The sequence below is a fragment of the Parus major genome, chromosome 1A (genome assembly GCF_001522545.3).
Source record: "Parus major isolate Abel chromosome 1A, Parus_major1.1, whole genome shotgun sequence".
Lineage (NCBI taxonomy): Eukaryota > Metazoa > Chordata > Aves > Passeriformes > Paridae > Parus > Parus major.
The window spans coordinates 28,825,540-28,838,722 of NC_031773.1; the positions used below are offsets into that span (position 1 = coordinate 28,825,540).

Consider the following 13,183-nt stretch of genomic DNA (forward strand, 5'->3'; position numbering starts at 1 on the left):
AAAAGTATAGTTATTACTTGTGCTTTTTTTTGACATGATTTTTCCTCACAAAATTAGTTTCACTGATGCTTTAATAAAATAACAACTGAAATTTGCCTTTCTGATGTTCCCTGTTTGTTTTTTAATGGATATCAATATTTCATAATATTGCATCATTTTGATGTATACATAGCTGAAAGTAAAACAACAGCCGTTTTAGGGCTCTTCATGTACTGTTTCATACTGCTCATGCTCATCCCATAGGCAGCAACAGTGCAGGGATGATGTTATCACAACTCTAACAGGGTTTTATGTTGCATCATGAAATTACTGAAGTTGTCTTTTATCATTTCCTAATTTTGGTCAGCAGTTGCAAACCTGTAATGATATATCTTTTCATCGTCTTTACATTTGAAATTTTTCAGTCATTTCACTTAAAAAACATCTCAAGGATAAAACAATCTTGTAATCATAGACAGGAAGCTGAAGAAATGTTTCCAACAATCCTTTTGCCTTCCTCCCACCTTTTCTGGGGGAGGAAGAAGTATAGAGGGACTATCCTGGCAGATGTTCTATTGCTCCCTAGTAATTGTTTTAAACAAATCAGAAGTTTCTTAGCTTGATCATGTTCAATGTGTAAATTCTTATGATGCCACGTGGCAGAAGACTGCAGGGAGAGTGAAGGCATGACAGAAATCCTGGCAAAGATGAGCAACTGCTTACAGGGATACTGCTGCTGAAAAGGTACTTGTAAAGCTGTATGCATTTGATTTTACAAAATTTGATAGTCTAGAAGGGCATGAGATTTGATTAAAGCTACTTGGAGTAATTGTAAACCTCAGTTTTTGCTATCGGTCTTTTTAGTAGCTTTCCAAACCTAAAAAGATTTGGAGGCTCATTTGATGAGACATTTTTATCATATAGATTTATGTCCAATAAGCTACTCCAGTTGAGCAGTATGTAGCTCTTTTAGGCCCTGTGTATATTACTTCATATCATTGTCCTCTTTTTACAGATGCCACTTAAAATCAGAATCACCTATACAAAATTGGTTGGCCTATGCCAAAGCATGGTTTTGATATTACTGCTGGTTTATTTGTTTTATTTTCTTTTCCCTCTCTTCACAATTTTTATAGTGAAATAGAACTAGCTCTTAATGTTTAGAGAGCAATCACTAAGAGGGTTGGGGAAGGAAGCCAGAAATATGGTGCTCACCTTCACCTGACTATTCTGTTATGCATTTATAGTAACCTTAAGCAGCTGGGAGGGAAATTAACAGGTTTTTTCTCTAGCCTCCTCCATTTCATCTGTTAAATTTATAATCTTCCCCTGTTTACCTTGAAAGTAAATGTAATTTAATTTCTCCTTCACCTCCTCTTAATCTGTACCATATGAAAAGTTCTGTCTGTGCTTTCTGACAGGGTCAGGTACATTTCAGCCGGCCAAACAGCCAGTGTGACCTCCCTTCCCTGCCACTGTGCACGCTACGAGGAGATTGTTCCCAAAGCTTTCCTTGTCCTCTGCTCTTTGGCTGGCATGTGCTTTATCCTCATGCAGGATCCGATTCCCTAAATTTTTTTTAATTAGTTTTCTCACTTCAGGAAATTTAATTCTGATTTGTTTTCTGGGTGTTCTTTCACCCTTGTTATAAGCCTAGTGCATTAAAGAGAGAGTTTAGAGTTCTCCCAGTCTCCACTTTAGCTCCTAAATCAGTGTCCTCCTTCCATGATATCTCACTGGTTTTTACCCCTTAAACCCCTTTCTTCAATTTTTTTCATCTTTTCAGATTCTTTTTATGTCTTCCTATAGCATGACAAAATACTGTGCAATTATGTTTATAGAATGCAACCTGATGTACACAATTCTAAAGGTACTTATATTTTCTTTTTAAAAGCAGTCTATTTTCTGTAGTGAACACAGTATGTTGTTTTTAAATCATGTATGTGTTATAAAAACTAGCTGCCCAGAAATGTAGTTAGTTGCTTGTCTATCTTGTATAAGTTTGTTGTAATTCATCTGGTATGCCTCTGCTCCCAGGAGCTTAAAACTTTTAATAGTACTTAAAATAATGCTTTCCATATCTTTCCCAAAGGAAGCTACCCAGAAGAAATATTCAGATTACTTGGGGTATGAATTGAAGTCTCTGGTCCATAAAAAAACAAAGACACGATAAACATAACAACACCATCCAAACTACCAGACAAGCTCAGTTGCGTATTTGGTGGTGAAGACAGAGGGAAACTTGCACAAGTGATGCAAAAACTGGATAGGGGCTCTATTCCATATTCATATTGGTCAACTCAGTGCAGCACATCTTGTATAAGACACGGATTTCAGACTGTTAGGAGAAATGACTGTTAAACTACTTTGGGACCTGACATCAGCAGTTCAGGATGTCCTGGATTACCATTGTCCCTCATCAGCTGGCAGGTACTGCTCCCTCTACAGCCTGCTAACTTGTATTTACAAGGAATTGTGTAAATACATTGTTGATGACAGTACAATATCAGCCAGTTTATTTCAACTGTTAGGTAACTTCATAAAACAGTAGCGAACAATTTAAAACTCAACTGTTCACTGATCGTCTTAAGGTAGTTCTTAAAGAAAATGTTTTATGTGGTTTGTTCCTTGTGTCACAGTGTTTCCAGGGGATTGAATGTTGTCACTGGCTTAATGCTTTCTATGCTACTTAAGGATTTACTCTTCCCCATCTGTTGCAAAGCATGGCTGTTACATGTGAGCAGGAAATACAGAAGATTTATTTTTAGTTTCTTGTTTGAAATTTATTTCTGAGAAGGTTTGCTCTTTTGTAGAAATGAGCTCTGCCTCGTCGTAGAAGATTGCACTGGTCTGAAGAAGAATCTTCAGAATGTATCCAGAGATTCAGAATGTGACACTGAGGTAGCCTGGTTTCAGAATATTGAGTACTTAAAGAAAGAGATTAGCACCATATGCTGGTCTTAGCTGGAAACTTAAGTATCTTCTTTTGTGGAAGTACAGTTTTGAATTTATAGCTAGGTTTTAAAAAAACCTGATTGTTTTAATGAGATATTATACACTCTAGAAGTCAAAAGGACAAGTAGAGGAAACATAGATAGAAAATCCAGTCATTATATGCTGTAATAATGTAGAATCATAGAATGCTTTAAAGACCATATAGTCCATAGCACACATACCCACTTGCCATAGTCAGGGACATCTTTTATTAGAGCAAGTTGCTCAAAGCCAGGCTAGTGGTAGCCTTTAGAAGTATTCAAATTTATGTACAGTGTAGAAGGCTCTGAGGCAAGAAAGGATAACATCTGGATGATTATTTAGGAAAATATTTGTTTGCTTGCCCATATATTGCTTGATACAAACACCATGTGACTTCGTTGCTTTCCATAATGAACTTTCTTCAGTCTTAGAAGTCCCTATCCTGTGTCTCTTGAAAAGGTACAGAGTATATTAATTACACAGCATTTATCTTCCCAGAAGTTATTTCCATTCAAAATACTAGAAATACAATAAGCCTTACTGGGTTTACGCAGTATTTGAAAAGGCTGGTTAATCCACAGTGGAGGATCAGGTTTTATCTCCTCTAAACCCCAGACCACCAGCAGGGACTGTACATACTCCAGGCATTTTCTGGTACTTAATATCTGAATACAGTTGATACTGAGGTGTTTTCTTTTTAGCCTTCCTATAAAAGAACAATTTTTCTTCCAATATACTCAACACATTTTTAGTATCTGTATCTGTATCTGTTTTATATAAGATTAAAGTTTGAGTGATTTTATTATGTATTTCACAACAGCATTCTCGTTGAGTAATTTGTTAGATTTATAATTTGTTAAAAGTAGAGCTGTTGGTTTATTTTTTTTTTACATTCTAATACTCCAAAATTCTCTTCCTTCTGCCTTTAAAGCAATTTGCAATGATTATCTTCAGTGACTGAGATGGATATTTTCCAACAGGAAATCTGATCTCTGGGCTTTATCTGTATTCATCATGCCCATTTGTTGTCTTTCTTTTATCTTTGTGTAAGTTCTAAGGGCTTTACATTACAGTTATAAAAAGCAAAAAGAAAATGCTTGTAAATTCTTCATGATTATTGTGTTGGTTATTCTAAAATAGTTTTCGAAGGATCTGTCATTCTGCTTTCCTCATGCTTTATCAGAATTAGTGTTAAGCTAGAGGCCATCTGTGTAGCATTCAGTAATTCTCTGGTTATATCTATATTAGTGAATTAAGTGTGTCTGAGGCTAATCGACATAACATGGCTCACATCCATAGTCCTAGCCCCAGACGGGGTAGTTATATCCAAAGTTACTTCTGGGAGTGGTCCCCTTACCAAGGATGGGTCTCTGAATGCCTTCAGATTGCTTGAAAGAATGCTAATAGGCCTAGACAGAAGTTGTTTCAGGCACTTTTTTAATGGTTTAGTGGTACAGGCAGTTCATTTCCATGCACAGGAATGCTCACAGCGCTGTTGATTTTACTGGTATAGATGTGTAGCCTCTACAACTTTAGACAGCTAAATCAATATGTTACCTCTTTATCATCGTTTCTAAATTTGGACTTGGCTGCATTCTCAGAATGCACTGGGATTCTTCAAGTCATATAAGTGCATATTGTTAGGTGATCAGAAAGTGTAAAAATAGTCATTATTATTATTTTACTTTCTGTGTGGGTAGGTTTGTATTTATTTGAAGCATACTTTTAGCATATTTTAGCATATTTTTAGGTTGAGTGTTTTTATGAAGGCCCAATTGCATTTGTTTTTACAAACTGATTTCTGGGAGGATTTTGAGACAAAGAAGGTACTCGTTCCCAAGGCATCTTTTTCCACTCTACTTGGACCTTAAAGAGTTTATGTTCTTAGTGTGCAGAATCCAGCACATCCCAGAATCCCTCTTATTCAGTTTTTTTTTTTATTCCATTCTTATTTTTTTCCATGAATATTTGATTTATCTGGTAGAGTGTTCAACAAATTAATGAATGTCCATATTTTTGTTTGATTTACCACATAAATAAGGACATGTAAACTAGTACATGTACTCTGATTATGTGATCAGAGCGTGGAATATAGTTTGGCAGAGAAATTGTAAATAAATTTAATTGCAGAAAAAGACTGGTTTGTGCTGAAGGCAGAAAACTGCAACTGTTAAAGTTGCCAAATCTGTGCAGAAAGTAATGGTGAAATTACAGATAGCTTTGTGAGGTGAAGAAATGGCATGGCAATAAGTTTTTACTAAATGCTTGTAGATTCAATGAATTTAAGAAACAAACTACAAACATTAGGAATCAGTAAATTCTGTATTTTTATTCTATGTTTTATGGTTCTGGGTTTTTTTTAATAACTGTTGAATAACACTGAAAGAAGTATTGTGGAAATGTTTACCATGGTGGCTAGAGCAATTGCCAAAATCTAGAAAAGCTATTTCGAGGCTGCTGTTTTCATGAGATTTAAATCTACAATTATTGTGCTCTTGTATAATATCCTTCTAATTACCAGGCTTTCTACAGGAACCTATTGGCCCTTCTTGTCAAAGCACTGCCAGAATGTAGCAAAGAGTATGGCTTAATAATAGGCCAGGGGGAAAAGGCCATTTTCCAATAATTAAGATAGTATTTTGACTGTGCATAGTCTGGACTTCACACCTTCTTCTGGAAACAGCTGACATGTTTTTTGTCAGTGGTGTTTGATTAATATCCATAAGCAGCATTTCTGTTAGCGTACCTACAGTGAAATCCACAAATGAGGTGTTACAAAATTTTAATATTTTCAATTATTTTAAAAAAATAAATATTTAAAAATGTGTTACAAATTTTTAATAATTCTAATATTTTCTTAAGTTCAAAGAGTATTTTTTCTTATTAATGTAGTTTGAAAAGTGTGTAATATTCCTAAATTTAAAAAATGTGCAAGTTAAGTATTTGCAGTTGAAAAGGAGTATGCAAGTCTTTGCAGATGAGCCAGATTCCAGTTTGAGTGTTCTGAGCAAGTGTGTAATTGTAACTGTAAGCATGGGATGTGTTCATATGTTGTGGTATTTTTCCAGATTATGCCTTTGTAGGATAAATTTATTCTGCATAGACGAGACAAGGTAAGTGGCTATTACCATCTGTGATAATGTAGCGAGCTGTGTTATTTATAATGGTTTGAGAGAAAGTCAAAGAACTGGGAATTCTTGATGGGATAAATTCAGGGAATTATTGTTGTGAAAATAACTTCAGTGTAATGCTTAGCACAAAATTAGAGAATTTGCTCCCTGCATAGAAAATCCCCTAGTCAGGTTTCTCTGAAAACAGTAATGAAGTCCCTGAAAGTCTGAAAGTAAACTGTTCTTGTGGAAAAACACTGGCTCTATTTGCATATTTGATAATGGAACTGTGAAAACTAAAAAAACAGGGAATCGCTTTCTTAATCATATGTGCTACAAGGCCAGCTTGCATCCTGAATTTGGGAAAAAGACCTAAGACAGAATTGCTGTAGTAGAAATTTTCTGTCTAGTGAGAACAGCTCTTCAGTTTGTGCTCTGATTGTGTTGCTCTAGCAAGTGTTTCTTCCTTCGTTTTCTTTTGTGCTACCACACAAAAAAAAAAAGGTATTTGTATTTTGTGCACACCCACACACCAAAAAAGTATTTCCACAACTTAAATTTCATAATAGTTAAGTTATAAGAGACGTAATAGTCAAATAAAGCTATACTTGTTTATAATATGTGTAGTTTTCTTCATAGAGTAATGAAATATTTGTAGGTTACTTATATAGACCAGTTTAACAGCTATTCATGTTCACGGTTATGAAAGTTACACAACTTCATGCACAATATATGTGAAATATGTACCTGAGTATTTGCATTAAAATGTCTTCATATTTGTTGTTGCTTGTCTCAGGAAATTCTTCTGGAATATGTGGTCATTAATCTCTGTTGTTCAAAGTCTATAATATGTTCAGCGTGCTTTTGCTTGATTCTAATCTTGGGAGTATTTAATAGATTTTTAGCTTTGGTATTTGACAAAATATAAGCCATTGTTTCATAATGGAAACCCCCATCTTTAAAATATGCTCTAAGTTACCACATTGTATAGGAATGATAACTTTGTTCTGATTTTTGATTAAAGTAAGTATGTGTTATATTATATATATATATGTATATACACACTCCTGTTTAATACACTTAGATAAGTAAATCTGTTGGCGAAACACCACCCAGTCTTAGGATATGTTTGTGAAGGAATCCACAGAGACAAATTATTTTTATTTTAGTATTTACCTTGATACTTCACTTAGTGACCTATATAGTGTTCACTGAAGGCAAGTTTTTGCATTCTGTGCAGACTGCTTTACAATACATGCTATTTATAACTAATGCTATGTCAGAAGCTGTATTTAGTTGAAAATTTTATTACTACTGTCACAATACATATTACAGGGTAGAGACATTAATTTGTATTGCTGCCAGCTTTGCAGTGGATACATGAATACTTGAAATTGTTATAGTGGGTTACATAATGTGTTGGTATTTGAGATTTCAGTGATGGTCTGCAATGAGGTGGCTAGTGTGGGCAATAGTATGTTGTGACTGTGCTATGGGCACACCTGCACAATGCTTAGTTAAAATTTCTTGCATGGGCCTACAGGAGTTCCTAACTTGTGGTTCTGTCTGTATTAGTGTATCTTTGCCATTCAGTTACTCTTGTGGAGAAATCTAGACAGTACTGTAGATTATTTCTCAAAATAGATTAAGTTTGGGGTTTTTCAAGAATTTGTGAAAATGTGATGGAGATAATAACAAATCTAGAGGGTTCTGATGTTTTGCTTCAAGAGCTAAACTCAGACTGCAATTATACTTGAGATTTGATGAGCTGTCATCCTAGATGGAAACAGAGTGACTGTAGTATTACTAAGAGGAATACGTCTGGGAATTGCCTTTGTTGAAAAGATAAAGACTGGAGAATTAATACTGTTAGTAATTGTACAGCTCAGATATTCCTGGATGTGGAGCCCAGCAGGTCTGATGAAGCAGCCACTGAACCTGTAAGAGGTGATGCTGGATTTGAATTATTTTTGGGAAGCAGTGAGAATGCAGTAGAAGAGTTAGTCCTGTAAAAGTATTGTAAAGTAGAATTTTGCACCACAGCTGTGGATCATAAGTAGATTCCATTTAAATAAAGTTCAAAAATAAATTAAGACAAGCTTACATACTTGTGTATTTATCTAGAATCTGTTGGGATTGCTGGGGGTTTTATTCAGAGATTGATGTCATCCTCCAGCAGCCTCAGTCTTCTGAAACTGCACTCCAGCATAAGCACTTTAGTTGGCTGTCACATATCTTTTATTATTTCCCTTCTAAGCTAGAGCATTATTAGTATGAAAACATAAAATAGTGTCTTAATTTCTTTCCTCTTGGTGTTCCTATAGATACTAACAAGGTATTTTCATTGACTTGAATTATTTATTTTTTCTTCGAAGCATTGAGACTTTTTCTTCTTGTAATGTCTAACAAAGTGAAACTTGGAGGGTTGCTGATGCTCATAGCTTTTATACCTCTTCCACCAAAGATTAATGAAAATTGCCGTAGAAAAGATTCAGAACTTCATGAAGGCATATATTTGGGTTTCCTCTGTTTGCAAAGGTTTCTTGGTAGGATAAGAATTTTACAACCAAATTTCAACCAAACTGTAAGTTGGACCATCTGTCATGTAGTCTTGTGTTACAAAATGTGGTACAAAAGTTTAACATATTTAAATGCAATTATAGTTTGTATATGATTATGTATAAGGGGCTTGGGTTGTTTAATCTTCACAGGGCCTTCTGAGTTTGCTCGGAATTCTCCTGAAGTGTAACAGAATCTGTCAGGGTGGAGGCTGGATGTTGTGTATGGTCTGATTGGCCCACATGGGACCTGATTCCAAACAGGCAGCACAGGCTGGTTGGTACAGTATCCTGCATGCATTGTGGGACACTCTGCCAGGTGTTTGAAAAGCACAGCCATTGGACATTGTATTCATCTGGCAGGCTGGCCAAGTACAGCATTAAGAGTCTTGATTTGTCAGCCTGTCCTATTAGATGGTCACAATAAACCAGAAATCAAACAAATAATGTTGAGAATCACGTGTGCAGTGTTTCACTGGAAGCCTTATGTAAGATAGGTTCTGAGATAGATGAGGTGAAGATGGAAAATGCAAATGTTTTTGAAGGATTTTGCTGCAAGCATCAGTTCTGACATTAATTTGGTTTAACTGTTGAATTGGAATTTGTGGTGCCCCCAGGGCCGAGGGGAAAAAACCCAGAAAAACAACACCAAAAGATTGCTGATGACACTGGCAAAGCACTCAGACATTAAATCAAATTTGAGGCAGTTTGTTGATGTACACTAAAAGTTTAAGCAGAGCCTTGTAGCAGGTTGTTGTGTTTGCCATTTTCAGTAACTACTTAGAATAATTCTTGGGACAGGAATTTAGTAAGTGAACAGCTATGAGATGAGTAAATGAGTGGTACATTATTTGGGGCAGCTGCAGCAACAGCTTTGTTAAGTTCTAAGCAGGAGTTTCATTGCAGTGTGTGGCACCAGTCTCTACTTTGTGTGCCAGCAGTAGCACACAAGTTTAAATGCTTTGGCCCTGCTGAGAAACAGCCTTCTATGGGATTAAAATACTGCCTGCTATTAGGCTTCGTAAATTGATTGGATTTTCAAGTAACTGTACCAGGCACAGATTCAAGCTATAGGACTGCAATGGATTTTCTGATAAAGATGGTATATTTTTGAAAAGGTTGCAGCTTTTGATTGGCACCACAAGTTTGTGAGTTCCTTAGTCCTGGAGTGTAGAGCAAGAGTCATGTTGAATTAGGGGCAAAGAGAGACTACATGCAATGATTCTCACTTAAGGTAATACAAATTGGAATATTCAATAGTGTGAAATCCTTCTTACAGTCAGGATTTTGTCTAATTATTATCTAGGATGTTGTTGTTAACAGTATTGCAAAGAGGGAGAGGGAGTACAAGTGAATGAGCAGGAAGAGCTTGTCTGTCTTGCATCATAATGGGCGGTGTTCAGGCAAACAGAAATGGTACAAGGTTATGTTGTCAGTCCTCCACTAGTAATGCTGTGTAGAAAGATAGTTTCAAGAAAGGTGAGGTGGAGAGCTGTTGTAGAAATGGTACCTGCTTGCTCTTCATCTGAATACAAAGATGAGTAGGGAACCGATAGTTCATGTCTGCACATGTCGTGTTTTGCCAGACATTTGCTTGATATATATTCTGCACATTTATTGTGTCCTGGTAAAAATGAGCCAGATGTTTTATACTGTTATATGAACCAGTTTCTAGTATACTCTAAGCCCATCAGGGCTATTGTAGATATACCTAGATGTACCTAGCGTAGGCTTCTTTTTTTTTTTTTTTTTTTCCCAAATACCTGAAAGCCTAAAGATCACTAGGCTGATAAAAACCTGTGTAGTTACTAAATAATATTTTTTCATGGACAAAAATACTACTCATCTTCGTAGAACTTTTTTGTCACAGAATTGAATGGAAAAAAGTGACTTATTGCTGTCAGAGGAACAGAATATGTAAAATGTTAATTTGATTTTCAAAGAGAAATGATGTTTTGGTTTCCAAATCAAGAGATCTTTAAAGTAATCAAGTTTTCAGAAAACATTGAAGTCACTTGCTCTTCAGAAAGTAGGCAGTCTGCACGTCTATCTCTGGTTGCCCATCTGTTTTCCTATTTTTCAATACTTGGCATATCCTGATGTTCTGGCTATTCACCAGAGGTGTGTGTTTGTGTGTTTTTTGTTGTTTTGGGGGATTGGTGGGGGTGTTGGTTTTGTTTGGGGTTTGTAGCTTTTTTTAAAATTGATTTATTGTTCCATTTATTTCTTTATTTAATTTAAGTTAAATGTCTCAACAGAGGAGTGATCCAAGCTGAAAGGCCAGAAGTGGCTGTAAATGGGTTTCATTGCATTTCAGTTTCTTGATTATTTTGGTTCATGTGTCCAGTGGGTAACACACCAGTTCAGGGTGCCATGCTAACAGTGTGAAGCATCTTTACACATGTGTACAGAAGGCAGTTTTCCTTATTCCTCCATCTTCACCAGGACTTCAACATAGTACTTAATAAATGGGCTTTTTATAAGACTTTATTTAAACATATACATTTGTTTCATATGTAGTTTAATTCTGGTCTTTCATTTAGTTAGTTGCTTTAATTCTTTTTTGTACATAAGTCTTGGTTTGAAAAAACAGGTGTCTGCTAAGGAAGGCAGGACCCTCCCTTGAAACAGAAAATGTAAATCCCCATCCCTCCAAATTATTATATTTTTGAAATTAAAGGCCTCTCAGGCAAAGATATGGGAGTAGGGTTCTTTACTAGTATGTATAAATTTTTTAAAAAAACCTACAACATAATAGGAAAATTAAAAATAAAATGTGGTAGTTCAAAAAAACCTGACAGAGTCAGAACACAGCCTGACACCCTGTTGGTCAAGGTGTTGGTAGCAGTCTGATTAAATGGTGGCTGCAGTCCTCCTGGAGAGACAGATGTGGTTCTGCTGAAGCAGTGATGCTGTAGAAGGCCGTACTTTTCCACTGAAGGTCCAGTGGTGGTATAGATGGGTCTGGTCTCTCCTCTGGGAAGCCAGTGGAGAAAGGCTGCTGTGGTGTTCCAAGTCTCAGATTATATCCAGGTAGGAATGCTTGGCTCCTCCCCCTGGGTGGAGCATCTCACAATGGGATGATGTCATTTTATCAGTCCTTCAGTGAGACTCAATGGCCCATTAACAGAAGATATCCCCCTGGAGGGAGGATGGGTCATGGAAGAGATAAAGAAAACTCTGCTGCCTGCTTTTAACAGGTGGTAATAGAATACATACTTTTGTTTACGTCTTGCACTGCAACCGAAGACAACATACTAGCTGCGTCTTTGCCGGTACGTAATTGTTCAGTTGGTATTGAAAGCAAAAGACAAGTTTAGAAGATTGTTGCTGTTGTATACCTGTGACTTTGTGAAATAAAGGAAGCATTCTGAATTCCTAAAAACCTTTTTCTGTGATCAAAGTATACCTTTCTAACCTATAACTACAGATCCAAGTTATTTTGAAACATGAAATTAGCCTTTGCAACTTTTTTATCACATATGAGCATTTGCACAACTGGTTTTAAGTACTAAAAGAGCTCTGTTTATGATTTTTAAATTTCTTGTATTTTTAGAGCAAGACATGTGTTTATGCTAAACAGTTCTGCTGTTTGCATAGTAGCTGTATGCCAGACTGTTGAGATTAGAATTAAGACTAGTAAAGCTCATGTACAAGCTAATTTGCAAATCAGCTTCTTCTGTACACTGAAATTCCAGGTCATGCATTTTCTCTGCAGGAAACAAAAGGAATGTTTGGAGGATTGAGGTTGTACAGCTGTCTGTAAACAGTTGGTACTTACGTAGCATAAAAGAATGGTACTGAAGAATCTATTACCATCTAGTTATTATAGTTGAAATTTAGTATTACAGTGCTGTTAAAGAGATGTGTTAGAGGTGGGGAATTACTGTTCTCCAATAGTGTTAGAGGTGGGGAATTCTATTTGGTTTGAGGTTTGGGTTTTTTTGGGATGAGAGGAAGGTGGGGTTTAGCCTTAGTAACTGATGGTTTGGGATTGTTGAGGACTTTATTTTGTTTCATTTTGACTTTTCCTTGGCAAACTTGATAGTTTGGGGTGAGATAAGAAAGGAAGATTGTTCTCTGAAGTGGTGGAACCTCAGTAAATTGAGTAACAACATAAAGAGCTCAGAATTTAGTAAAGTGAAGTTGATCCATGCATTGGCAAAGGGAAAAATGAATTCCTCACTTAAAGGTAATTTGAATCCCAATTTTCTGTGAAATGCTTAATAAGACATTAGTGAAAACTTTGTGGCAGTTGTCAACACTGAACAAATGATGACCATTTTAGTTTGCATAGGTGTTTTAATATATACCAAAATCTTTTTCAGAGAGGGAAGAAAGGAAGTAGATTTTTGAACTTTGAGATTTTCTGTGTTCAGTGGAACTGTTTTAACACATTTAAATAAAGTAGATTTTACCAGAGGAGAACATCTAGGATATTCATATTGTTGAGCTTGGTTGGGACACGGCTTTAATAAAAAGCATAAGGTTAAGTATATATGTTCCATATAACACTATGAAACAACACAAATTATTTTATGATATATACAGCTTTTTTTT

The 13,183-nt window shown here is 35.9% G+C and overlaps 1 protein-coding gene across 4 annotated transcripts in view; it reads left to right on the plus strand.

The window, feature by feature from the left end:
- ARID2 (AT-rich interaction domain 2) overlaps nt 1-13,183 on the plus strand; it is a 94,143-nt gene that overhangs the window by 39,018 nt on the left and 41,942 nt on the right. Inside the window, exons 2-3 of one of the 4 annotated variants that reach the window (XM_033514192.1) lie at nt 2,793-2,880; nt 6,024-6,068. The exons of 1 other annotated variant lie outside the window; for it this stretch is intronic. In XM_033514192.1, the coding sequence (XP_033370083.1) occupies nt 2,849-2,880; nt 6,024-6,068 (77 nt within the window). In that variant the 5' untranslated portion in view covers nt 2,793-2,848. Of the gene's footprint in view, nt 1-2,792; nt 2,881-5,901; nt 6,069-13,183 lie in introns of those variants that run through there. 2 more of the 4 variants (XM_015628326.3, XM_033514191.1) reach the window with 2 other exon arrangements.